The sequence below is a fragment of the Paroedura picta genome, chromosome 8 (assembly GCF_049243985.1).
Source record: "Paroedura picta isolate Pp20150507F chromosome 8, Ppicta_v3.0, whole genome shotgun sequence".
Taxonomy (NCBI): domain Eukaryota; kingdom Metazoa; phylum Chordata; class Lepidosauria; order Squamata; family Gekkonidae; genus Paroedura; species Paroedura picta.
In genome coordinates, this window is record NC_135376.1 from 94013694 (window position 1) to 94038823 (window position 25130).

Genomic DNA, 25130 nt, shown 5'->3' on the forward strand with positions numbered 1-25130 from the left:
GTGGATTGGAGGGCGGCTGCCATGTGACCAGCACCACGACAGTGGATGATGTTAGGGTGAGCAAGCAGCACAAGGGGTACTGATTACTTAATGCAACACCCAGCTCACTTATAGTGCATTTTTGAGTGCTCTGATATCAGATATTATCAAGCTTGAAAGGGTCCAGTCTAAATTCCTTCGGACACTCCTCCATCTTCCATGCTGTGTAACCAACTCTACGGTGCCTCTGGAAACAGGAGTGTTAATGGTTCAAAATAAAATCTGCCTGTCAGCAACAGTGATGTGGCTGAAATTAACCCACAATTCCCACGGTGTAGTTTCTTTAACCCTGAATGACAACTTCCAATCATCTTGGACTAAGGTGTTCATGAATGAAATCCAAAGTCCGGGCTTCTCCACCCGTTTTCTATCTAAAGTAGCTCATGATCAAGCTGCATCATTAGTTAAGCAACGGATACAGGACAATCTACGTCAACTGGAGCTGAGTAAAGCTCCAAGCTTTTTGGCCCCAGTTAAAACAAGCTATGTTCTGGCCCCTGCCACTTACCTGTCTTGCCCTTGTCCAGGGTCGCTAAAAGAACAGCCCCCTCTCACTGAGACAGGGTTTTTGTGGGAATGGCCAAATTGAAACAAGAGAGCAAATACTGTCCTACTTCCCTGCTTATGCAGACATTCGTGGCAATTTGATTGAACCTCTCATTAAACAGTTTCCAGAACATGAGGCCGTAGATCGAGCAAAAAGGCTACAAGACGACACGACCCCTCAAGTGGCAATTCAGCTGGCAAAGTTTTGCACCGCCACCATAAAAATCTGATGCTCCAAATTGATATAGTTTTAAGTTTCATCTTATGACCTCTTTAAAATCGTATTGCATTACATGACCCTATTACTTTGGTCTCTTATGCTTCTGCCCATATAAAGTTTGACTTGACTACTGAATTCAACAAAATGGGGCTAAAAGCTGTTTTTATGACCTAGGGCAGGGGTAGTCAAACTGCGGCCCCCCAGATGTCCATGGACTACAATTCCCAGGAGCCCCTGCCAGCAAATGCTGGCAGGGGCTCCTGGGAATTGTAGTCCATGGACATCTGGAGGGCCACAGTTTGACTACCCCTGACCTAGGGCCATGTGCTACATGCTGGAAGCCCTAACAGGGAATCCCTAGTGGGAGGGGGCAATACTGAAGGAGAAGGGGAGGGGCCTGGGGGGTTCTAGAAGGAGAGGATTTGAAAAGGGCAGTTGGTCAGTGTGGGGGGGGGGAGAATTGGAGTCAGAAAGAGAGAGAGAGGCGTGAGGTGGAGGTCTGGTAGAGAAAAGAGGACATCCTCTGGGCCAAACAAGACTGTGTGTCTCAGAAAGACAGAGGAACCACAGCTGCCTCAGCACTCACAGGCAATACAGGCTGCTCATGAGCTGAAGGAGAGCCCAGGTGTCTCTGGCAGAACAGACAGCTGAAGCTGAACACTCATATGTCCACCTTCCCATTTTCCTCAGGCCTGAACTCTTTTCCAGCCCCCCCTTTTTTGTTGCAGAGGTCTGTTGTGAGAGAACATGAGGGTCCCTGGTTCTTCTGCCCTCCATTCCCTAAACATTCCCCCTCACAATGCCCTCTCCTCCTCCTCCTCCTTCCACTCCTCAGATCCCCTTCCAGGTCAGCCTACCCCTTTCTTAGTGTCCTCTCTGTCAGCTCCCGGAGGAGCCCTGCCACCAGGTCCCCTTGGCCACCCAGGCTGTTTGTGACATCATTACTGGTCCCCTTGTGTGAGGTCATGGTCAGCTTCATGGCCCCCTGCCAGCACTAAGCGAGAGGATGAGGGATCTTCTGGGCCAAATCCACCGGATTAGACAATGTGCCCTGCTCCTTCCGGGCCAGTCAGTGTGAGCCCCCTGTCCGAGGTTTTGATACTGATTTCGGGATACTTGATTCTTAGACCTTTCTGTACAAGGGACCGGGCAATCCATCTGAATTGAGAGAATTTATCATTCTTTCCCTTATATGGAGCAGTGTTTAAGGAACCATGGTCGGGATGCCAGCCTCCAGGTAGGACCTGGGGATCCCCCGGGATTACAGCTCATCTCTGTTCTACAGAGATTGGTCCCCCTGGAGAAAGTGGATGCTGTGGAGGGTGGGCTGTAGGGCTCTGTAACCCCCTGAGGGTCTCTGCAGGCCCCAGCCCCAAAGCTCCAGGAGTTTCCCGGCCTGGATATGACAACCCAACCCCTGAACCCCCACTGGTAGGCCAGGGGGGTCTGGCAACCCCAAACTGTGAGCTTGCCTAAGACCTCATGGCCATAGTTCTAGAGAAAGGCTTTTAGACTATAGTTGTCAACCTCCAGGCAGGGCCTGGAGATTTCCCAGAATTACAGCTGATCTCCAGACTACAGAGATCTGTTCCCCTGGGGAAAATGGATGCTGTGGCGGATAGACACTGTGGCACAGGACCCCACTGAGGTCCTGACCTCCTCATGCTCCACCCCGAAATCTCCACAGATTTTCCACCCAGAACTGGCCACCCACTTTGAGTCTGTTATACCAGATGTGTTAGTTGCTCCTTAATATCTAGTTATTTTAAGCCAGCCCTCATTTTGGGAATGTTTATCGATGGACCTAAAATATTATACTTTCTGCCTTTTTATGGGGTCACTGGGATATTGTACAGGAATTAGGTAAGAGGCTTTTTTAAAAACATGAATATTTATGTGTGTGTGTGTGTGTGGATCAGACTTAAGGTACTTCTTCTACCACTGAATAGCCTGATGGGAAGTAGAACCACGCCTGGGCCTTGAATGTATTCTTCTTTTCAGCGTGTAGGGTTTCCAAGTCCCCCCTGGCCACCATCTGGGAATGGGGAAGTAGGGTGACTGGTCCACGCTGGAGATTTGGCAAGGGCAACAGGAGAGGGCAGGGAGCTCAGGAGAGCACAATGCCATGAAGTTGACCCTCCAGTGCCTCCATTTTCTCCAGGGAAGTGGATCTCTCTAGTCTGGAGATGAGCTGGAATTCTGGGGGATCCCCAGCTCTCATCTGCAGGGAGGAGAGAGGAAAAGGACACATGGCAATGCTTTCTAATTCTAGCCTTCAGACCAATGGCTTTGAGCAATTGCAGCTTTTTACCAAGAACTAAGTTTGAGCATTGCTTTTTATACCCGCGTGACGGATCCCCACATCTGGGACCCCAGAGTTAGCTCTATGGGGCCTGGGAATCCCTGGTGGGAGGGGCACTCCTGAAGGAGGAGGGGGAGGAGCCTGGGGGTTCTAGAAGGAGAGGATTCCAAAAGGGCTGTTGGTCAGAGTGGGAGTGGAAGGAGTCGGGGGGGGGGGAGAGAGAGAGAGAGAGAGACAGAGACAGAGACATTTGGTGGAAGAGAGAGGATAGAGGACATCCTCTGGGCCAAACAAGGGTGCATGTCTCAGAACGACAGTCTCTGTGACAGAACAGACAGTTGAAGCTGAGTATTCATACCTGGCTTTAAGTGACAAAAGTATGCAGTGTGAAGTATACACATTATATGAAGTAACATCCTATCAATGATCCGTGAACTTCTTCCTGAACCTTTCTGTTGAACAGTTTAATCAACCTTTTCTTAAGAACTTAAAGTGGAGAGTCATGCAAGTTCCCATCATTCAGTGACTGGAGTGAAATTCTCACCCAAACAGATTGAAAAACATCTCCCTCCTAAGCAGTTAAAACACCACAGGAGCCTCATACAGTTTCCCTGCCTCTTTGGTTTATTTTCAGAGTCTGTGTGCAAGACAGGAATGGTGCTCCTCTGTGGAGAGATCACCTCCCGAGCAGTGGTGGATTACCAGCGGGTTGTACGAGACACGATAAGGCACATTGGCTATGATGATTCTGCAAAAGGTGGGTGGAAAACGAAAGACTGCCGGTTGGAGAGTGGAAACCAGTTGGAAACCAGTTGTCGGCTGAGAAACACCTGGAAATTGGGGGGGGGGGTGGAGCTTGGGGAGGGGAGGGACATAAGAGAGGTTATAATGCCATAGCATCCACCTTCTGAAGTAGTCGTGTTCTCCGGGAGAACTGCTGCACTCTGCAACCATCTTTGAGTGAGACCAAGGAAACCCTGTTGTGATATCAGGACATGGGTAATTTGCCCTGAAGGCAGAAGGCAAAATAAATGGCTGGTGTGAAGTTCTGGAGGCCTCCCTTCAAAAAGGACACAGACAAAACTGAGACAGTGCAGAGGAGAGCAATGATGGTGATCCAAGCCCTGTGAGGAAAGGCTGTGGGACTTGGGAATGTTCAGCCTGGAGAACAGGAGACTGAGAGGGGACAGGATGGCTCTCTTGACGTACTTGAAAAGTTGTCACTTAGAGGAGGGTAGGGAGCAGTACTTGTTGGTTGCAGAGAGTAGGACCCACAATAATGGCTTTAAACTATGTGTAGAACGGTGCCAGCTAGATATCAGGAAACATTTTTCACAGTTGGACTAGTTCTGCCGCGGAATGGGCTGCCTAAGGAGGTGGTGAGCTCCCCCTTGCTGGGAGTCTTTAAGCAATGGCTGGACAGATGGTTATCGTGGTTGCTTTAGGCTGATCCTGCATTGAGGTTGAACCTGATGGCCTGTATGGCCCCTTCCAATTCTTATGACTTGGCTTTGTTCTTAGCTCAGAGTCAGAGGCCATCTGATTCAGTGGACAGCCAAACATCAGGGGGTGGCTGGAGAGCTACAAGAATTTCAACTGACTTCCAGATGACAGAGATCTATTTCCTTGGGGAAAATGACCACTTTCATAGAATCATAGAATTGGACGAGACCTTCAGGGTCATCAAGTCCAGCCCCCTGCACAATACAGGAACTCTCAACTACCTACTCATCCACTCACAATATGTCTAAGTTCATAAAATCAGCATTTCTGTAAGATGACGATCTTGGCTCTGTTTAAAAACTTCCGAAGAAGGAGAACCCACCATTTCCTGAGGAAGCCTGTTCCACTGAGGAACCGCTCTGTCAAGAACTTTTTCCAGATATTTAGCCGAAAATTCTTTTGAATTAATTTTAACCCATTGGTTCTGGTCCGACCCTCTGGGGCAACAGAAGGATGGCTCTCTTGAAGGATTTGAAAGGATTGTCACTTAGAGGAGGGCAGAAAAAAGGTTCCTGTTGGCAGCAGAGCATAGGACCTGTAGTAATTGCTTTAAATTACGTGTAGAATGGTACCAGTTAGATATCAGGGCAAATATTTCCACAGTCACAGTAGTTCAGCATTGGAGTAAGCTGCCTAAGGGCGAGCTCCCCCTCCCCGGCAGCGACTGGACAGAGTTCCTGGCTATTCCTAGAAAAAGGTGATGTCAGTTCTGGGATTCCCCCTGAAATGATGTCACATCATCAGGCTGGCATCATGGTTAAGAGCGGCATTTTCTAATCTGGAGACCCAGGTTCAGTTCCCTTCTCCCCATGCAGCCATCTGGGTGACCTTGGGCTCGTCACAGTCCTGTTAGAGATATTTAGCATCACTATTTTTTGAGCTGTCTGTTCACTCAAGGTAGTACATGGCTTTGATTCCCCTTAGAAAATAGCCGATGATCCTGACAGGTAACTTTCTTTGCCTGTGAGCTGAAATCCTGTACTTCTCACCATTGCTAGTAAGAGAGGGCTTTGGCCATCCCTTCCTTGGCTGCTCGCACTCTCTTTAGAAGGACTTCTAGAAGCTGCATTTGGGGAAAATACCTGCATGATCTCATGAAAGAAAATTCAGTTTGGTCTTGAAAAGCATGATTGACGGGAGCAGGGGAACACCTCAAGTTAAGGTTCCAAGGGTCAAGCTCTTGTGAATAAAATATTATCGGTCTATATATATGTTACATGGGGCACTCTTTCATGTATTCATACACCTTTATTGGTGTTCCAGAATATTACAAAATATATATGGCGGAAGATCAGAGCAAGAGACAATATAAATTGACAACAGCATAAGAGATATAACAGGAATACCCTAAAATAGGGATAGTCAACTTGTGGTCCTCCAGATGTTCATGGACTACAATTCCCATGAGCCCCTGACAGCGAACGCTGGCAGGGGCTCATGGGAATTGTATTCCATGAACATATGGAGGACAACAGGTTGACCACCCCTGCCCTAAAAGAGCTTATCTTCTGGCTAGAAGTACTTCAACTAAAAATTTAGCGCCTGTGACCGTAATCTCATGGGGAATGGTCATTTAATAGATATTGGGATGCACTTTCCTTATTTGCAAGACAGTTGGAATATAATAAAAGGGGAATGGAATTCTTTACAGGGAGCTTCATGAAGTTGGCAACCTAGCGTGATGTGTTGAGTTGTATCCAATGTGTTTACAGAACAGAAAAACAACCTCTCCTGAAATGGAACCGGCAGATCTCTCCCGACTAACACTGTTGCATGCAATGGAAAAGATTAGAAACCTGCGGTCTGAATATCAGGCTCCCTAGAACATCAAAATGTCCTTTACAAAAACTGTCATAAATGCACATACAAAATAGATTGCAACTTATGATTTATGATACGCACATCCAGAGGCATTGGACATTTTATACCACCTTGTTAAATCATTGAAGATTTTGGGTTGAATGTGCCGTTACCATGAGAAGAGGTTCACGGCCTGCTTTGTGAACTTTATATAACCCACAAATGAGAAAGCAACTTCTGTTCTGGATTTATATCTTCTGAATGTGTTTGGGTTTGATGTTTTTTTTTTGGGGGGGGGAATAGTATTGATTGCTGATGACAGAGGAAAGCCATATAGAACAAAATGCTTATGGTCTCCTTGGTCATTGGAAATATGCATCAGTTGTACATGTGAAATCATGAATTTTGTGTGTGTGTGTATGTGTATTTACTACAGATTATGTAAAGCTCATTTTGATGTTCTATGTCGCATGATATTCAGGCCTTGCGTTTTCAGTCTTCATTGTGTAAACCAGGGGTAGTCAACCTGTGGTCCTCCAGATGTTCATGGACTACAATTCCCATGAGCCCCTGCCAGCGTTTGCTGGCAGGGGCTCATGGGAATTGTAGTCCATGAACATCTGGAGGGCCACAGGTTGACTACCCCTGTTAAACCATATAGTAAATATAGGTTTTGACAATATTTTGTTTGAAGTAGTTTGACCCTCACAACATTATTGGTATATTTTGGGTTGAGTTACTCCCCATTCCCCGGTTGTTTGGGAAAACCTCAAGGCCATTTCTACTTTGGAACTCCATTCCACAGGGTTCGACTACAAGACCTGCAACGTTCTCGTGGCATTGGAACAACAGTCCCCCGATATCGCTCAGGGTGTTCATCTGCACAGGGCTGAAGAAGAAGTGGGTGCTGGGGACCAGGTAAAAAAACAACAACTCACCAGTAGTTCAGAGTCATCAGAATGTAAAATAAATTTTGTCTCCATTGCATTGAGCTGTTCAGCCCAAAGCAAATAAGTAACAGATAGTGGATCAGGATATAGAATAATCCAGCTACTTTTCCCTGCACATAGAATTGTCAAGTCAAAGGCAAAAAAAGTACCCGTGCAAAATTTGGAGAGCTGTAGTGGACCACTTTCAGGTCTCGAGGAGACCAGGATAAAGAGTTCCCAGCGATGCCCCCCCCCCTTCCCCTTTTCTACCCACCATCAGGATGCCACACATAAGAACACCAGAAGAGCCCTGCTGGATCAGGCCAGTGGTCCATCTAGTCCAGCATCCCATCTCCCACAGTGGCCAACCAGTTCCTCTGGAGGGCCAGCAACAGGGCATAGAGGCCGAGGCCTTGCCTGATAACTTAAGAAGAGCCCTGCTGGATCAGATCAATAGAACATCTAATCCAGCATCCTGCCTAACACAGCGAATGATGAGGCGTAGAGGCCGAGGCCTTCCCCTGATGTTGCCTCCGTGCTCTGGGATTGAGAGGTTCACCACCTCTGAACATGAAGGTTTTCTTTAATCACATAGTTAGTAGCCACTGCTAGACCTATCCTCCATGAATTGGTCTAATCTCCTTTCAAAACCATCTACACCTGTGGAAGCGAATGAAAAACAGTGAGGCTCCTTGGTTGGGCTGCCTTGAACGTTGATCCTTCCCTCCCTGCTGCAGGGGCTGATGTTTGGCTACGCGACTGACGAGACGGAGGAGTGTATGCCCCTGACCATTGTGTTGGCTCACAAGCTGAACTCCAAGCTGGCCGAGCTGAGGCGCAACGGGGAACTCCCTTGGCTCAGACCTGACTCCAAAACCCAGGTCAGTTTGGAGCTGGAACCTAATTGGAGGGAGGAGTCAGCTGTGGGTGGGACAAATCAGAGCTCCGTTAGGAGCAGGATTGAAAGGTTGGCCGATTGACCGAGTGGCTGCCCTTTTTTAAAACAGTGTCATGGGTTGACATGAGGAAAACAGTTGGAACAAGAGTCTCTTATTCCCCACTCCCAGATAAATCCAGGTCATGTACCAATGCTTTAGAAACAGCATAGCTGACGTTTTCCCATCTTTGTCAAACTAGCACCCTGTCTGACCCTGGATCGCCTAGCCACAGTGATCCATGCGACAGTCTCCTCCAGCCTTGATTACTGTAACTCGCTCTCTGTGGGCTTTCCCTTGACCCTGCTCTAGAAACTACAACTGGTCCAGAATGCAGCTGCTCAGGTTCTCACCAAAACACCTTGGAGACCCCATATGTGTCCAGTTCTTTAGCAGCTCCACTGGCTCTCAGTTGAATTCGGAATCCGCTTCGAGGTCCTGGTATCAGCCTTCAAGGCCATATGAGGTCTGGACCTGGTGTTTCTGTAGGACCTGGCCTATCTGAATATGTCCCCTGGAGAACACTAGGGCTAGTCCAATGGAAGTACATCTGGCCCTGGCTCCTGCTTGGTGAAATGAGCTCCCAGAGGAGATCTGGGCCCTGATGGAGCTTACTCAGTGCTGCAGGGCCTGCAAAACAGAGCTCATCCACCAGGCCTGCGGTTGAAGCCAGCAGAAAGTCTGAAGGCATCTAGTTGGGCTTTCCTCATCCCCCCCTCCCATCTCTTAGAGCAGGGGTAGTCAACCTGTGGTCCTCAAGATGTTCATGGACTACAATTCAAGGTCATTTCTTGTAGTCCATGAACCACAGGTTGACTACCCCTGTCTTAGAGAATTACAACTGATACCAACTGGTTGCTGAATACTGCTGATTTGTAAATGGTTTTTAATAGGTTTTTAGTTATTATATATTTATTATTTTAATGTGATGTAACATATTTATGAATTAAATGCTGTACACTGCCCCAGGATGGCTAGTATCGAGAGGGGGCGGTATAGAAATCAAAGAATAAAAATAAATAACCCTGCGACTTTCATACGTCCAATGCCAGCTCCCTTCTCAGTTATGCGTTATTGATATTATTTTGATTAGGAAATTAGTACACTCCCTCTATGAGCCTCTTGTGGCGCAGAGTGGTAAGGCAGCCAACATGCTGTCCAAAGCTCTGCCCATGAGGCTGGGAGTTCAATCCCAGCAGCTGGCTCAAGGTTGACTCAGCCTTCCATCCTTCCGAGGTCAGTAAAATGAGTGCCCAGCTTGCTGGGGGGTAAACGGTAACGACTGGGGAAGGCACTGGCAAACCACCCCGTATTGAGTCTGCCATGAAAATGCTAGAGGGCATCACCCCAAGGGTCAGACATGACTCAGTGCTTGCACAGGGGATACCTTTACCTTTACACTCCCTCTCTGTAACCTATCCCTATGGCTCACAGTAAAACAATACTTAAAAACCTGTTGCCCCAGAAGGTCGAACCAGAACCAGCAGGCAGATAGACGCCAAAGGAAGATGTTGCAGACAGAGCAGTTCCTCTGCAGAACAAGCTGCTTGGGAGGTGGCGAGCTCAGACTCTCCTCTGGAGGTTTTTAAGCGGCATCTCGATGGCCACTGGACAGCCATGCTGATTCTGTGATTCACTATTAATTTAGGCAGATGGCGAGAGGGAGGCCAGGAAAGGGTAAGCCTGTGCTTGGCTGTAGTGACCCTTTCTTACATGCAATTCAAAATTGAATGTGAATACGTGTCCAGGGTAATGCAAGATGGGTCACTGTGCGAATCTGTCCATAGCAGTAGAAATGAGCAAGAGTCCAGTTGCACCTGGAAGACTAAGTATTTGTGGCAGGAGAGGAGCTTGTGTGAGTTGTGAAGGCTACTCTTGTGCCTTAAATGTTGATAACCTTAAAGGTGCTACTGGACTCTTGCTGTTTTCTGCTGCTGCTGATCACCACTTCAGGAATCCTTTAGTAGAACCTTCCATAGATTTGGAAGGGTCATACAGGACATCTAGTCCAACCCTCTACTCAGCTGAAAGCATTCATAAGTATCTGTCCAGCCGCTGCTTGAAGACTCCCAATGAGGGGGAGCTCGCCACCTCCTTAGGCAACCCATTCCACTGCTGAACTATTCTGAATTTTTTTCCTGATATCTAGCTGGTACCATTCTACTTGTAGTTTAAACCCATTACCGTGGGCCCTATCTTTCACTGCCAATAGGAATTGCTCCTTGCTCTCCTCCGTGACAACCTTTAAAATACCAGTCCTGTGTGTTGCAGTCAAATAATATTAAGGGTTTGATTTTATATCCTGCTTTTTACTACCCCAAAGGAGTCTCAGAGTGTCTTATAATCTCTTTCCTTCCCTCTCCCCACAGCAGACATCCAGTGAGATAGGTAAGGCTGAGAGAGCTCTGATGGAATTGCTGTGGGAGAACAGCCCTTAAAGAACTGTGACTAGCCCAAACTCACCCAGCTGGCTGCATGTGTAGGAATCAAGCCCGGTTCTCCAGATTAGAGGCTTCTGCTTTTAACCACTATACCACAATAAAACCACAGTGAGGTAATAACAAGACAACAAGAATCTGCCAGAACATAAAAAGAAGCATAAGATAGATAGCACAGTCAAGATATTGATTTTAAAAAGCCTCCAACTCAGAGCAGACCTTGAAGCAGCATGCCGGACACACACACATACATCTCCAAGCTATGATTGGGAGTGGAGTTTGGAATTGGAGTGGTGGGCATTGAGCTGACTTATTAGCCCCACACCCTGCTTCCCTGAGTCAGCAGACACCAAACCCGTCCCTTGCCCTTCTCTCACAGCTTGGAGGCTGGAAAATCTCCTCTGGCTTGCTCCTGTCTATGGGATTTTCCACTGCCTGCTTCTTTCTGACTGTCTGTCCTGACCGTTCATTGGTCCGTCTTTCTGTTCTGTCTATCTCTTTCTCTGTCCGTCCCTCCCCCCATCTCCCCCCCCCCCCCAGTGAAGACCCAAAGTGGCTTCTACAAATGATTTTTACAGAGAACTTATATATTTTCCAGGCTAAAATGCTCCTGACATGTGAAGTTCCTTTTGTAATGCATGCTGCATGCTACAAGAAGTGTAGAAAATATAACATGTTTTGAATTTGCAGTAGACCGAACATCAAGAAAAGACCACATGTTTGTATGGTGGGGATGCCACCTGGGAGTTTGGGAGCCATTTGTTGAAAATGTCCTACTTAGTAATGACCAGTTTACTCAATCTGGTTTTAAGCCCAGATATATAAAACATCGCTAGCTGTAAAACAAGACCAGTTAAAGGTGAGTCTTCTGGAAGATGTTGAGATCTATGGCCTGCCTTCTCATCCTTGGTCACACATCATTTTTTCTTGTCCATCCTCAGGTCACAGTTCAGTATCTCCAGAAAGATGGCACGGTCATCCCTATGCGCGTCCACACCATTGTGATCTCTGTGCAGCATGACGAAACCATCTCTCTGGAGGCCATGCGCAAGGCCCTGCGGGAGCGGGTCATCAAGGCTGTGGTCCCGGCCAAATACTTGGACGAGGACACCATTTACCACCTTCAGCCCAGTGGCCGGTTTGTCATCGGTGGACCCCAGGTAAGTGAAAACCTGGATCTGCTGGGTCAACCAGTTTGGTTAAGAGGGGCAGCCTCTAACCCAGAGAGCCAGGTTTGCAGAGGTTGATTGCTCTCACAGGTTTTTGAAAGGTCCCTTGGAGGAGGGCAGGGAACGGTTCCTGTTGGCAGCAGCGGAAAGGACCCACAGTAACGGGCTTTAAATCCATGTAGAACAGTACTGGCTAGGTATCAGGCAAAAAGCTGGGAGCGGCTGCCCTCAGGGAGTGCCTGGAGTCCCTGGTATCCACCCACAAGGGAGACAGTTCCCTTTGGCGAGAGACCAAGGCTACTGCCACAAAAATGTAGACCCGACAGCCCTTCCTAATTACACTAACTCCAAAATTTCAGTTGGTATCGAAAGGAAAATCTATGATGGCAAAGCAGGAGAGAGAATCTAAGAGGGGGAAATGAATTTATTTGTATTTATTTATTATTGACATTTATAGACCGCCTCTGTTGACCCATTTGTCTCAGGGTGTTGGAGCAAACACATCTATTAATAAAAGCACAATTAAAATCCAGTAATTCCTTATTAGTTACTAAGCCTGTCTGCCAGTCAGATTGAGCCATTGTGTCCTGATCTGAAGGTGGAGCAAGCAGGGCTGGGATGCAAGGGGAGGCCCATCGATGTTCCGTTTATGTGGTTATCCGAGTTGGCTTCAGCCATATGCCTGGCAGAAGAGCTCCATCTTGCAAGCCCAATTTTGGCAGGGCCGTGATGTCCTCTGGGAGCTCAAGCCACCAGGCAGGTTGAGGCCAGTCAGACTGCTTTGGGGCCAGGGACCACCAGTTGGTTCACTGGGGCTGAATGAAGCACCCTCAGGGGGACATATTCAGACAGGTGGTCCCTTAGATGCACCAGGCCCAGACCACGTATGGCCTTGAAGGTTAAAGCCAGATTTGAAGCTGAAAAAGAGCAACAAATGTGGTTAGCAAAAATTCAGGCAGAAAAAGGCAATGTAGAAACTTGGGGGGGGGGGGGGAGTTACCATATAATTCCTGTCAGAAATGGCACCACCATGTAGAGAGTTAGGGAGAGGAGACAATTATGCTAATTAACCAACAGTATTGTTGTCACATCTGTTAAAATGTGGGTCATACGATAATCTGTGTGGTAGTGGAAAGTGTGGCCTAGTCATGCCCAGTTTATGGTGACCCCTCATGGGGTTTTCAAGGCAAGAGCCCAACAGTTGCCATTGCCTGCCTTGATGGAACAGTCGTGACCATCCTTGCTGGTCTCCCATCCAAGAACTGAGCTGGGCTGAGACCTTGAAGACATTGGGCTAGCCTGGTCTCCAGGTCAGGATGCGTGAAGGGGTGTCCTTGGCATCACTGTCTCTCCAGGCACCACTGTCTCCCCTTAGGACACTTCACTGCTTTTGCTTTGTAACGTTCCAAGTCCAACCCTCCGATGAAGTCGCAAGGACTGATATTTACCGTTGTCACATCACAGGGCGATGCTGGAGTTACTGGCCGGAAGATCATCGTGGATACTTACGGCGGATGGGGTGCTCACGGAGGCGGGGCTTTTTCGGGGAAAGACTACACAAAGGTGGATCGGTCAGCAGCCTACGCAGCCCGCTGGGTGGCCAAGTCCTTGGTGAAAGCCGGGCTGTGCCGCCGGGTTCTAGTCCAGGTAAGTTCCCCTCTGTTAACATTAACAAGGATAGCACCAAAATTAACAGACACATCTAGCTTACTCTTTCCGTTCCTGCCTGGAAGTTAAGATGACATTTAAGATGGTCTCACCCATCAAAGGAACTCACCAGGCAAACACAAGACATGGCCTTTTTGGTGGCAGCTCCCTGATGGTGGAACAACTTTCCCAGGGAGGTGGGCAGTGCCCCCTCACCTTCAGTCTTCAGGAGGCAGCTGAAGACTGTGATGGGCTAATTTAGTTTTTATTTATCAGCAGTCCTAATTGGGACTTTAAATTCTGGCATCTTGTGTGTTTTTGGTATTTAAAAAACAATTGCTGTTTTTAATTGCATTGTTAGTTGCCATGATAAATACTAAATATGTGAGCTCATTTTAGGATTAGAATTACGTTCCTATAGTAGATCAAGATGGGTCGCCATGTTAGTCTGTCTGCAGCGGCGGAAAAGAGCAAGAATTCAGGAGCACCTGAAAGCTTAACGAAATTTAAAAGCTTAAAAAAAATTAAGATCAGCAAAATCTTTGTTGGTCTTAAAGGAGCTATTGGACTCTAAAATTGGTGGCAGGGTGTGAACTTGTGAGTCATGGCTCACTTCTTCAGAAACCTTCATAAAGCTGATAGATTTCCAGTCTGCACGGCTAAATGTGGTTCCTTCCAGGGAGACAGATCAAGACGGGTAGCCGTGGGCGTCTGTCTGTAGCAGCAGGAAAGAGCCAGAGTCTGGGAGCTCCTGAAAGACTAACAACCTTTGACATGTGAAGAAAAGCTCCTACCCTGTGACAAATGTTGTTAGTCTTTAAGGCACTCCTGGACCCTTGCTCTTGTTCTGCAATAGCTTGAAGAATAAATTGCTGCTAGATTTATTATGATTTCAGTGATAAATGGTTCCCTCCCTCTTTGCCTCTTTTCCTTGTAAAGCAGCCCCCTACACCATCTTCCTACCTAGCTGGCGTATTTCACATGTAGGGTCATGCCTGTCAGATGCTTTGCGCATGTAAGGTCACGGAGTGCTATCCGAATCAACACATCGGTATTTGTGAACAGAGTCTAAATGTTGTGCTGCTTCTCTTCTTCTTTTCTTAACAACAAGGTTGCCTATGCCATTGGTGTGGCCGAACCGCTCTCCATCTCACTATTTACGTATGGCACCTGCATGAAACCTGAGAAAGAATTGCTGAACATTGTGCACCAGAATTTTGATCTTCGACCAGGAGTCATTGTCAGGTAAATGTTTGCCTGCTACCCACGTCCTCTGGGTTGTGACAGCAGCCACTTGTCTGTGTGCATACAGGGCTCTTGCTATACCACTGGATTATCCCCACACACACACACACACACAACTGTAGAGCCCATCTGCTTTTCCAGCTTTTCCAGCAGTTTTAGTCTAAGATGTGTATGCATGCCACCAGCCGATCAAGAACATCAGAAAAGCCCTGCTGGATCAGACCTGTGGTCTATTTAGTCAATCATCCTGCTTCACACAGTGGCCATCGGTTCCTCTGGAGGGCCAACAACAGGGCAGAGACCAAGACCTTCCTCTCATATGAAGAGCTCTGCCATATCAGACCAGCATTCTAGTCCAGCATTCTATCTCACACAGTGGCCACCTAGTTCCTCTGGAGGGCCAAAAGCGGCACAGTGGTAGGCACATACATGCAAGACAAGTTGGGGAACCTCTAGCTAGATTAATGTCACACATCTGGTGTGAGGACGTTCCACCCCAATCAAGGCATGACTCAATTTCAGCTCTTGATCGTAAGAACACAAAGGAAGCCATGTCAGAGCAAGCCAATGGCCCATCCAGCCCAATATTCATGTCACACCGTAGCCAAAACCCAGGGGTCCACCAGTGGGGCCAAAATTCTAGAAGGCTTCCCAATCTTGCCAAACTCTTCCCAAACACCAAGAATGCAGAATGTCACTGTCCCAGACTAGACTTCTAGATAATAACTGGCTTCGTTGTGAGACTTCTTCAGCTTCTGTTCCCAAGAGACCTTGTGCTCTGTTTGAATATTTTTGGTTGCATGCAATTATTATTACAAAACTGAAGAAGTCTCACGATGAAACTAGAAATTACCTAGGAGTCTTGCCTTCTCTTCAATTTCATGTTAACCTCTAGTGGGGACACAGGAATTCTTTTGTTAACCGCAAGATATTTTCACTCACACATTCCCCCCCTCCCCCGGTTTCTATATGTCCTCCCCTGTGTATTTCCACTTTGTTAGCTTGATTTTTAGTACTTAAGACAGTGCATTGTTAGTACAGAACTAGCAAAAAGTACATTACCATTTTCTATTATAATGATTCAATAAGAACAAACACACCGTATCATTATATTTTTGTTCGTTTTTTTACTGAACCATCAGGGATCTGGATTTAAAGAAGCCCATCTACCAGAAGACAGCTTGCTACGGTCACTTTGGCCGAAGTGAATTCTCCTGGGAGATTCCTAAGAAACTGGTCTTTTAACCGCCGTTGGGACACCCCCTTCGGCTTAACTGGGACAGGATTCCTCTACAAAAAGGGTGCTTCCACTGACCATCCTCCTCAGCTGGGAAAACAAATAGAAGAAAGATCTTTTTTTTACGGAAACCACAATAATCTGTATTCTCAACGTCTTGGTACAAAAAGAAAGGAAGAAAAAGGATGAATGCCGTTTTTCTTTTTTTCCCCCCTACTGCTGCTATTTTGGTTTTGGTCCAGCTACCAAGAAAACTTACAACTCGGACACACACAAAGGAAACAGTCTTTGCCTTGAAAACCATCTCTGCTCTAGTCAAAGGGAAAGGGAAATTCCCTCCGGTTCAATAAGCTTTCTCACTGTGACTGGATAAATAAGAAATCCTGGAGTGCTTTTTCTCGACTGGACTTGGTACTGGTCTGGGATGGAGAAGGGGTACCAGCCTCCCCCTGATTGTCATCTTCAGGAAAGGATTTTCTTGTTTTGTCAAGCTTTCTCTCCCCAGGGGTCTGTTACTCGGAAGCCTGTGGGGGAGGCTCAAATCTTGCAACACAACGCAGTCTGTGAGGTATGTCTGGTGCCTTCTACTCTCCCACTTAAATACTGGTCAAGTCACCAGAGCCCATTCTAGACAGGTCTGTCTTATGCACAAAAGGCTAAAATCCTGCTGTGAACAAGTCACACACACCTGCAACCCGACCTCCAGCCGTTGGCTGAGCTGCCATTCTAAGGGGGAAAGAATCAGCGGTCCCAGGACATTCTCAGAGGGTGGCTGAAAGGTCAGTTTGATAGGGGAACATCAACCCGTGTGTGGTAGGGATTGTCTGTGGGATGCTGCAGTAGTGGCACTAGGGTGGCAGAGAACGGTGGAATAGGTCTAGGGGCAGATACCAGTCACAAAGCAGCTAGCTAAAAGCAGGAAGCTGATGGGACTGGTTGGCCAAGGGTAAAGGGACAAGGAGTTGGCAGGATACCAGGCCAATGAAGAGGAGTTGGCTTTTATACCCCACTTTTCACTCCCTGAAGGAGTCTCAAAGTGGCTTACAAACACCTTCCCTTTCCTCTCCCCACAAAAGACGCCCTGTGAGGGAGGCGGGTCTGAGAGAACTGATGAGTCCGAGGTCACCCAGCAGACCTCATCCGTCTCAAAGTGGCTTACAGTTGCCTTCCCTTCCTTTCCCCACAACAAACACTGTGAGTCAGGTGGGGCTGAGAGAGCTGTGAGGGAAACTGACTGGCCAAGGGTCACCCAGTTGGCTGCATGCCGAGTGGGGAATCAACCCCCCCCCCCCGCAAGTTGGCTAGGAATCTAGAGGGAACACATGAACAGACATATGAACTCATGGAGCAGCTGCCTTCTACTCAGTCAGACCCTGGTCCATCAGGGTCAGTTTTGTCTGCTCATACTGGGCAGCTCTCCAGGGTCTCAGACAGAGGCAGCACCACTGGAGATGATGCTGGGGATTGGACCTGGACCACCTGCATGCCCAGCAGGTGCTCTCCCAGTGAGCCACAGCCCACTCCCAATGCCTCCTGAATCGGACCATTGGTATAACAAGGTCAGTGCTGCCTACTTAGCTGGAGGTCTTTCACATTACCTGCTCCCTGGCCATTTCAAGTGGAGAAGCCGGGGATTAAACCTGCAACCTTCTGCATGCCAAGCAGATGGTCTAGCACTGAGCCATAACGATCCCCCCACAGTTTACACGTCAAGCAGAGTTCAGGCCTGCCCAGGGAGGCCTCGTTGGATGTTGAGCACCATCAGCGCTTGGCCATTGCTGCTACAGGAATGCCTCGAGGCCTGAAGCATCTGGGACAGCAAGGTGGTTTAGATAGTGGGGTGACAGTGAGTGGAGGAGGGAGCGGGAGGGAAAACAAGGCTGCCCATCAGATCTTGGAAGCGAAGCTAGTATTTGAGTGGGAGACCACCAAGGATTTGGATTGAGCTCCTCCAAGGAACTTTAGGGGTCCGGAAATGGCAGACCACCTCTGGATGCCCCTCGCTTGGCTGCCAGACAAGGCTAAGGATCTCCTAGCTACATGTCGCACACTGTATGATAAATAATCCCAGCCACATTTGGGGTGGCAGATCCATGGGAGGGGAGCTTTCGTTGGGTCACTGAGAGGTGGCAGTTCATCACCGCAAACACTTTGGAGAGTCAGACCCCTGCGGTTGGGGGAGGGGGGGGAAAGTCTCACAGGTTCAGCTCTTCAAGGACCACTAGGCTGTTCTGGAATGGGCTTTGGCACTTCTACATCTCAGCACTTCAGAGGCTTTGCACAGGGTTTTATTTTACTCTGTGGAACGCCATGTGAAGCCATGGTGTTATATAAAGGATCTATCAGGATGCCCGGCTGGCACTTACCAGGTGCCAGAAGGGCCCGTCTCAGTATTGTGAGCGCAGTTGGCTAGCTGTGCTGCTCTTCTAACTTGGGAAACGGAATGCCCAATCAGTGCCTTCGTACATACTCTCTTTGCATCAGTCATTCTGCCCACCCCTTCCTGTGTATATTCTCCCTCCGCCTCTCCCCTGTGATTCCAGGCAACCACTTGCTTGCCAAACGAATGTTCTTTTATGAAAGTGTCCTTCCCACTGTTGTTGCAGGCACGGAAAATCATTGCAACCAAACGTGCCGCGATAAGACACCGGAATGCCAGTCTGTGGAAACAAAACGGGCCCACAACGCTCAACCTGACATTTCACCCTAAAATCTGACGGCATTCCGATGTCACGAGCAATTTGTTCGCAAAGCGTGAGCCGCAAGTCTTTGCGCTTGTAGATTCTCCCCTTCCAGCTCTGCTCACGGAGCCGCTAATGATCACTTAAAAAAAAATTTGGAAGGCTTTGCTGTAACTTCAATTTGCTGTGACATTTGAAAGCTAACCTCAGAACATCATAGGAGCAGGTTTGGCTTCCCAATCCCTAGGATTTTAAACCAGGCTTAACAGTGGTTTGGAATCTTGGCTTGTGAGTGAGAAACAAACCTCAGTTTGTGTGAGGCAAGGCGCTGAGATGTCACAACTTATTTAAGAGTTATGTTCAAGGTCTTGCGTTGTGCCAAGTCTTCATTTGCAGGTCCATGAATGACAGGAAGGAAACCTACAAGCATAAAAAGGCTGAAGATCGTTTGTGTCACCGACAAGCTGCGCTTTGCGTGTGGCCTCTGAATTGTGGGTCAGATCCCGTGGCAGATTACTGAACACACAACTTTCCCTGCACAAGCGCGAAAGAAAATAAATCCTTGCTGCCTGCTTGTGATTGTACCCCTGTTGTTTTCCCCGCGTGCGTGTACCACAGAATATTTGTTCTGATCCACTGTCAAAAACGAAATAAAATCATGCCAACGATCTTTTGTACATCCCATTGTTCCATACGCACGTCGTCACACTACGTTAAACCTCTAGGTGTGCTTGAAGAGAAGAAGAAAACCTGGGAGTTTTGTGCCTTTTTGCTACCTGAAGGAATCTCAAAGTGGTTTACAATCTACAGAGAGCTTGGAGAGAACTGTGAGTGGTCCAAGAGGTGGAGTGAGGTATTGAATCTGGTTCTCCAGAATGGAGGTCACAGCTGTTAACCAAGACACGAAGCTGGCATGCTCTGGCACTATCTACCCTTGAAAGGCAACCCTAAATGTAACATGCACACACAGAGATGGTCACACACAACACTTATTACTGTCGGTACATGTGAGTTATATCTGAGTTATATATCCCTATCCTCTGGGGGCGAGTGCCTGGGTGGTGGTCTTTCAAATAGGAAACATTTTCTCTCCTGTTCACACCTCTCTGGATCCAAACCCGTGGATTTCCTTTTGTCTGCAAAATTGGAAGCCGCCCACTTCCCTGTGGAGGTGTCCTGTAATGCAAGTGGCTGTTCTGAAGGGAGGGTTCCCAACCTCCAGGGGGGACATAATCCCCCCCCAATCAAACAACCAAACAAATGGAGAATACACAAACTATGCAAAAATAATAAGAAAAAGTATAAACCCAGTGTACTATTTTTAAAAAGAAAACTTGATGTTATGTGTCTTTTGCTTATAATCACAGCATGGAGTGCACAAAATGTGCATTTTAAAAAAAATTCATAGGTTTGAACCCCAATTTATATAAAATCTCGGTGCAAAAATTACAGTAAAGGTTTTCACTATGGCAGGGGTAGTCAACCTGTGGTCCTCCAGATGTCCATAGACTACAATTCCCATGAGCCCCTGCCAGCTACACTGGCAGGGGCTCATGGGAATTGTAGTCCATGGACATCTGGAGGACCACAGGTTGACTACCCCTTCACTATGGTACAAATTAATCAGTCCCCATAGGAAGCTCCAGCAGTAGCTGATTGCAGATAGCCGTGGCTACAGGAGGTTAGCTAGAAGACCCGTTTTGCCAGTTCCTTTACCCAACATAAATGCAATGAATACATTTGTGGGACATCAACACACAATGCAAATTTTCAATCACGTCTTGACTCGCCACAATTACACAGCTCGGACGACGTTTTAAAAAGTCATTGAAAGAAATTGGTGAGGAAGATAAGTGGCAGATGCCCATCAAGGCAAGGTTGCATGAATAAACTTGAAGGAATCCTATCTCAAACTTACAAAACTATTTCCCTAACATTTTTAAAGAGAGAGCCAAGTTCCCTAAAGATGCTTTAAACAAGTTTCTAGAAGAGTTAGGTTTTATACACTGCTTTTCACTGCTTAAAGTCTCAAAAGTGGCTTAGAATCGCCTTCCCCTCCTCTCCCCACAAGAGACACCTCGTGAGGTAGATGAGGCTGAGGGAGCTATGGCAGGATTACTAAATCAGAACAGCAGTATCAGGGCTGTGACTAGCCCAAAGTCAACCAGCTGACTGCAAGTGGAGGAGCGGGTAATTCGCTCAACAGATTAGAAACTGCTGTGCTTAACCATGACACCACACTGGCTCTCTAAAAATGTTAACAGAATTTCCCAGCCCAAATCTGGCCCCCGTAGTCTGGGGGAATCAAGTCGGAGGAAGGTTTCTGACTTTGCCCAGCATTGTGGTCGGTTTGATTGGCCTATTGGCCAAATATGAAAGAAACTGCGATGGTTGAGCTGACCACTAGGTGACAGTATAAGCCATGCTAGCCATGATTGGACTAAAAAACAGCTGTGCAATTCCGAACAGAGCGATGCTCTTCTAATCCCATTGAAATTGATATAACTAGAAGGGTATCTTTCTGTTTAGGATTGCACTACAATTGTTCAGAAATTCGTCAGTTGTATGCAGCACTCTCAATTCCAGGCAAATAGATGGGGAAGAAATGGAGATAGTGACAGATTTTATTTTCCTGGGCTCCAAGATCACTGCAGATGGGGACTGCAGCAAAGAAATTAAAAGACGCTTGCTCCTGGGGAGGAAAGCTATGGCAAATCTAGACAGCATCCTAAAAAGCAGAGACATCACCCTGCCAACAAAAGTGCGTTTAGTCAAGGCTATGGTATTCCAAGTTGCAATGTATGGCTGTGAAAGTTGGACCATAAGGAAGGCCGAGCGTCAAAGAATTGAGGCTTTTGAACTCTGGTGCTAGAGAAGACTCTTGCGAGTCCCTTGGACTGCAAGGCGAACAAACCGGTCAGTCCTAGAGGAGATCAGCCCTGACTGCTCCTTAGAAGGCCAGATCCTGAAGATGAATTTCAAATACTTTGGCCACCTTATGGGAAGGAAGGACTCCCTGGAGAAGAGCCTAATGCTGGGAGCGATCGAGGGCAAAAGAAGAAGGGGACGACATAGAATGAGGTGGCTGGATGGAGTCACTGAAGCAGTCGGTGCAAGCTTAAATGGACTCCGGGAAATGGTAGAGGACAGGAAGGCCTGGAGGATCATTGTCCATGGGGTCGAGATGGGTCGGACACGACTTCGCACCTAACAACAATAACAACCGTCTTCTTGGAGCTCTGCCTGCCACCTAACAACTTCGCACCTAACAACAACAACAATGCAGCTCGCTTCTGCTAGTGCTGTTTTTATACTCCGCTATTCACGACCCCAAGGAGTCTCGAAATGACTTACAATCGCCTTCCCTTCCCCTCCCCACACTCTGTGAGGTAGAGCTCAGAGAGAACTGTGACAGGCCCAAGGTCACCCAGCTGGCTGCATATGGAGGATTGGGGCATCAAACCCAGTTCTCCAGATCAGAGGTCGCCGCTCTTAGTCATGACAACAGGCTGGCTCCCAAGACTTCCATCTCATTAGAGCAGGGGTAGGCAAACTGTGGCCCTCCAGATGTCCATGGACTACAATTCCCATGAGTCCCTGCCACAGTCTGCCTACCCCTGCATTAGAGATTGCAGGCAGCTAAGATTGCAGATGAAAGGAAGTTGATTCTCATCATTGTAGCTGAGGCACAGGTCCTATGCTGTGCAAAGTAATGAGAAAGAAATCAATTTCTGGCTAAATCAGCTTCAGTGACTCTATTCTGATGTGTTTGATCCTTCAAAGAGTGTCAGATTCTCAGAATTTGCCCCCTGACAGGAATGACTTGTTTTTCAGAGTTTCCTTCCTCTCCCATAATGCTAGAGCACGGAGTCACCTGATGAAAGTGACAGGCAGATTTGAGACAGAGAAAAGGAAGTATTTTTTACACACTCAGTAGTTGACATGTGGAACTTTTTGGCCGGCAGAGCTTGAATATGCAGAGAGAGCCGAGCACCAAAGAATATTTATTTGGAAGAGAAACAGCTATGTATAGAAAGGGAGAGATAGAGATCTAACTAGTTAGCTGTTGTCTGCAGTCATTCTTCTGGAGTGGAGGACATCTGCAAAGCAGGGAAGCAAGTGCTAAAAGAAAAAGACCCACCCTCCAGTTCTGGTCCTGCACCGTGGACTGTATAATATTCAGCTCCAGAGACATCGCCTCATCAGCCTTCTAATGCCTTCTCTGGCTTAAGGCTTGGCCTGTGGATAACCATTTAAAAGCAATTGTTTCTGCTTATCCCTTCCAGGGGGGTCACCTCTTTGGTAGTCTGGTGGAAACAAGAGACAAGAGGTGAGCAAGGCCCAGGTATATCCGTAGAAACGCTGAAGACAGAGACCCGAATCAGCAATCCAGAGCCTGACTCAGTGTATTTGATGGGGGGCATCTAGTCCATTTCCAACATCAGTGGGGGAACCCCTTGGTGGACAATTGGGCCCTGGATGTAAATTCCCAGGGCTACAAAATAGAATTTGAAACCCACCAGACAGATTTGTGTCCTCCCCTCTGTCCAGAAATATCTTTTAAAAGCGGATTCTCCTAAAGGCCTTACAAGATCTTCTAGAAATCAAGGCTGTAGAGCCAGTTTTTTCAGAGCTTTCCACAGGGGTTTACTCTCACTTCTCCAAGTCCAATGGGGACTGGTGGGCTATATTGGACCTGAAGTTAGTTAGTTATTTAGATAGATAGATAGATAGATAGATAGATGGATGGATGGATGGATGGATGGATGGATGGATGGATGGATGGATGGATGGATGGATGACAGACAGACAGACAGACAGACAGACAGACAGACAGACCACGAGGCCAGCACATGCACACACCCATGGGCCTGGTTCCCGGCAGCAACAGGACATGGATAGAGTGGAGGAGTGGGCAGCAGGCAGAGTCCAGCGGCAGGGGGTCACGACAGAGGCAGCAGCAGCAGCAGGACGACCACCAGCAGCAAGAGCGAGAAAGGACCACAGTCGGGGGACATGGGGGACAACAAGCTTACATGAGAATGGGAGGAGGAAGGATCCACGCACCCACAGCGGGGAGGGGGGCACGGCGCACTGCAACGCCATGGCCACGCTCGTCACCACCACCTGAGTCGGAAGGGGAACAGAGCAGTGCGGCTGCCACCACCTGATGGACGGAAGGCAGACAGCCACACGGCCAGATGGCCAGCAAAGACACTGCCAAAGTATAGAGAACGCCAGCAATGGACCAGCCCAGGAGCGATGGGGAGATACCAGGGATGACGCATGGGGGATGGAGAAAGGGAAATGAGGATAGATGGGACAGGACAAGAAGATACCACATTTTGCCTATTGCTTTTGTTTAAAGGTATCCCCTGTGCAAGCACTGGGTCATGTCTGACCCTTGGGGTGACGCCCTCTAGCGTTTTCATGGCAGACTCAATACGGGGTGGTTTGCCAGTGCCTTCCCCAGTCATTACCGTTTACCCCCCAGCAAGCTGGGTACTCATTTTACTGACCTCGGAAGGATAGAAGGCTGAGTCAACCCTGAGCCGGCTGCTGGGATTGAACTCCCAGCCTCATGGGCAGAGCTTTCAGACTGCATGTCTGCTGCCTTACCACTCTGTGCCAGTTTGCTTTGGGTGTATTTCTACGAGAAACCAACGGTGTTTCTTTATATGGTCTGTGTATGGGTGTCTGGCATCTTGGGGGCGTGGGGGTGGCGTCATCCAGCAGCTAGGGCTCCTGTAGGGGTGGTGGGCTCCTGACACACCCTGTGATCTGTAGTGGGGCCATCCCTTTGGCAGCTCCCCCTTCCAGGGTGGCGCTGTATCTGGCCATGCAGCCCCTGTGCCCTGCCCTCCCTCGCACAACAGCATCCCCTCCTGGGCCCGCAGACACGCTGCGCATTAGTGTTCCCATACCTGCTGCCCTCTGTTACCTGTGGGCAGATGTCATGTTCCCACTGGATGTACATGAATGTGGTGATTACATTGCAGACCCTTTTTTCCGTGTTGCCTTGTGTGTGTTCTTTGCCGGCGCATTTCCAGCTTCTTCTCTTCCACCTCTATGGACTCTCATGCTGGCGTCTTCAGGGTTATCTCGTAGCCTTTCACCTCGCAGATGTTTTGCAATATCAAACAGGCAATAATCACAGAGGTGACATTGTCAATGGAGGCCTGCAGACAGACAGACGTCTGAAGGCCTGCTCGAACACGTTGCGTGCACAGTTGAGCTTCCTGTCGATGGGGCACTCCACCCTATGAGCCATCGCCACAGTGGGTACGGTCTGTCGGCGACTATCAGGGCCGGCACTCGGACACCACTGATTGTTGCTTTAGGATGCTTAGGGCTGATCCTGCGTTGAGCAGGGGGTTGGACTAGATGGCCTGTGATGGCCCCTTCCAACTCTATGATTCTGTGATTCTGTGATTCTGTT

General features: G+C 48.1%; 1 protein-coding gene across 1 annotated transcript in view; it reads left to right on the plus strand.

Annotated features, from left to right (window-relative positions):
• MAT1A (methionine adenosyltransferase 1A) overlaps positions 1-19359 on the plus strand; it is a 35755-nt gene extending 16396 nt beyond the window's left edge. The window contains exons 3-9 of the mRNA XM_077350846.1: positions 3742-3864; positions 7216-7328; positions 8077-8220; positions 11654-11872; positions 13346-13528; positions 14640-14773; positions 15916-19359. Of these exons, the coding sequence (XP_077206961.1) occupies positions 3742-3864; positions 7216-7328; positions 8077-8220; positions 11654-11872; positions 13346-13528; positions 14640-14773; positions 15916-16018 (1019 nt within the window). The 3' untranslated portion in view covers positions 16019-19359. The remainder of the gene's footprint in view (positions 1-3741; positions 3865-7215; positions 7329-8076; positions 8221-11653; positions 11873-13345; positions 13529-14639; positions 14774-15915) is intronic.
• Positions 19360-25130: the final 5771 nt, after the last annotated feature.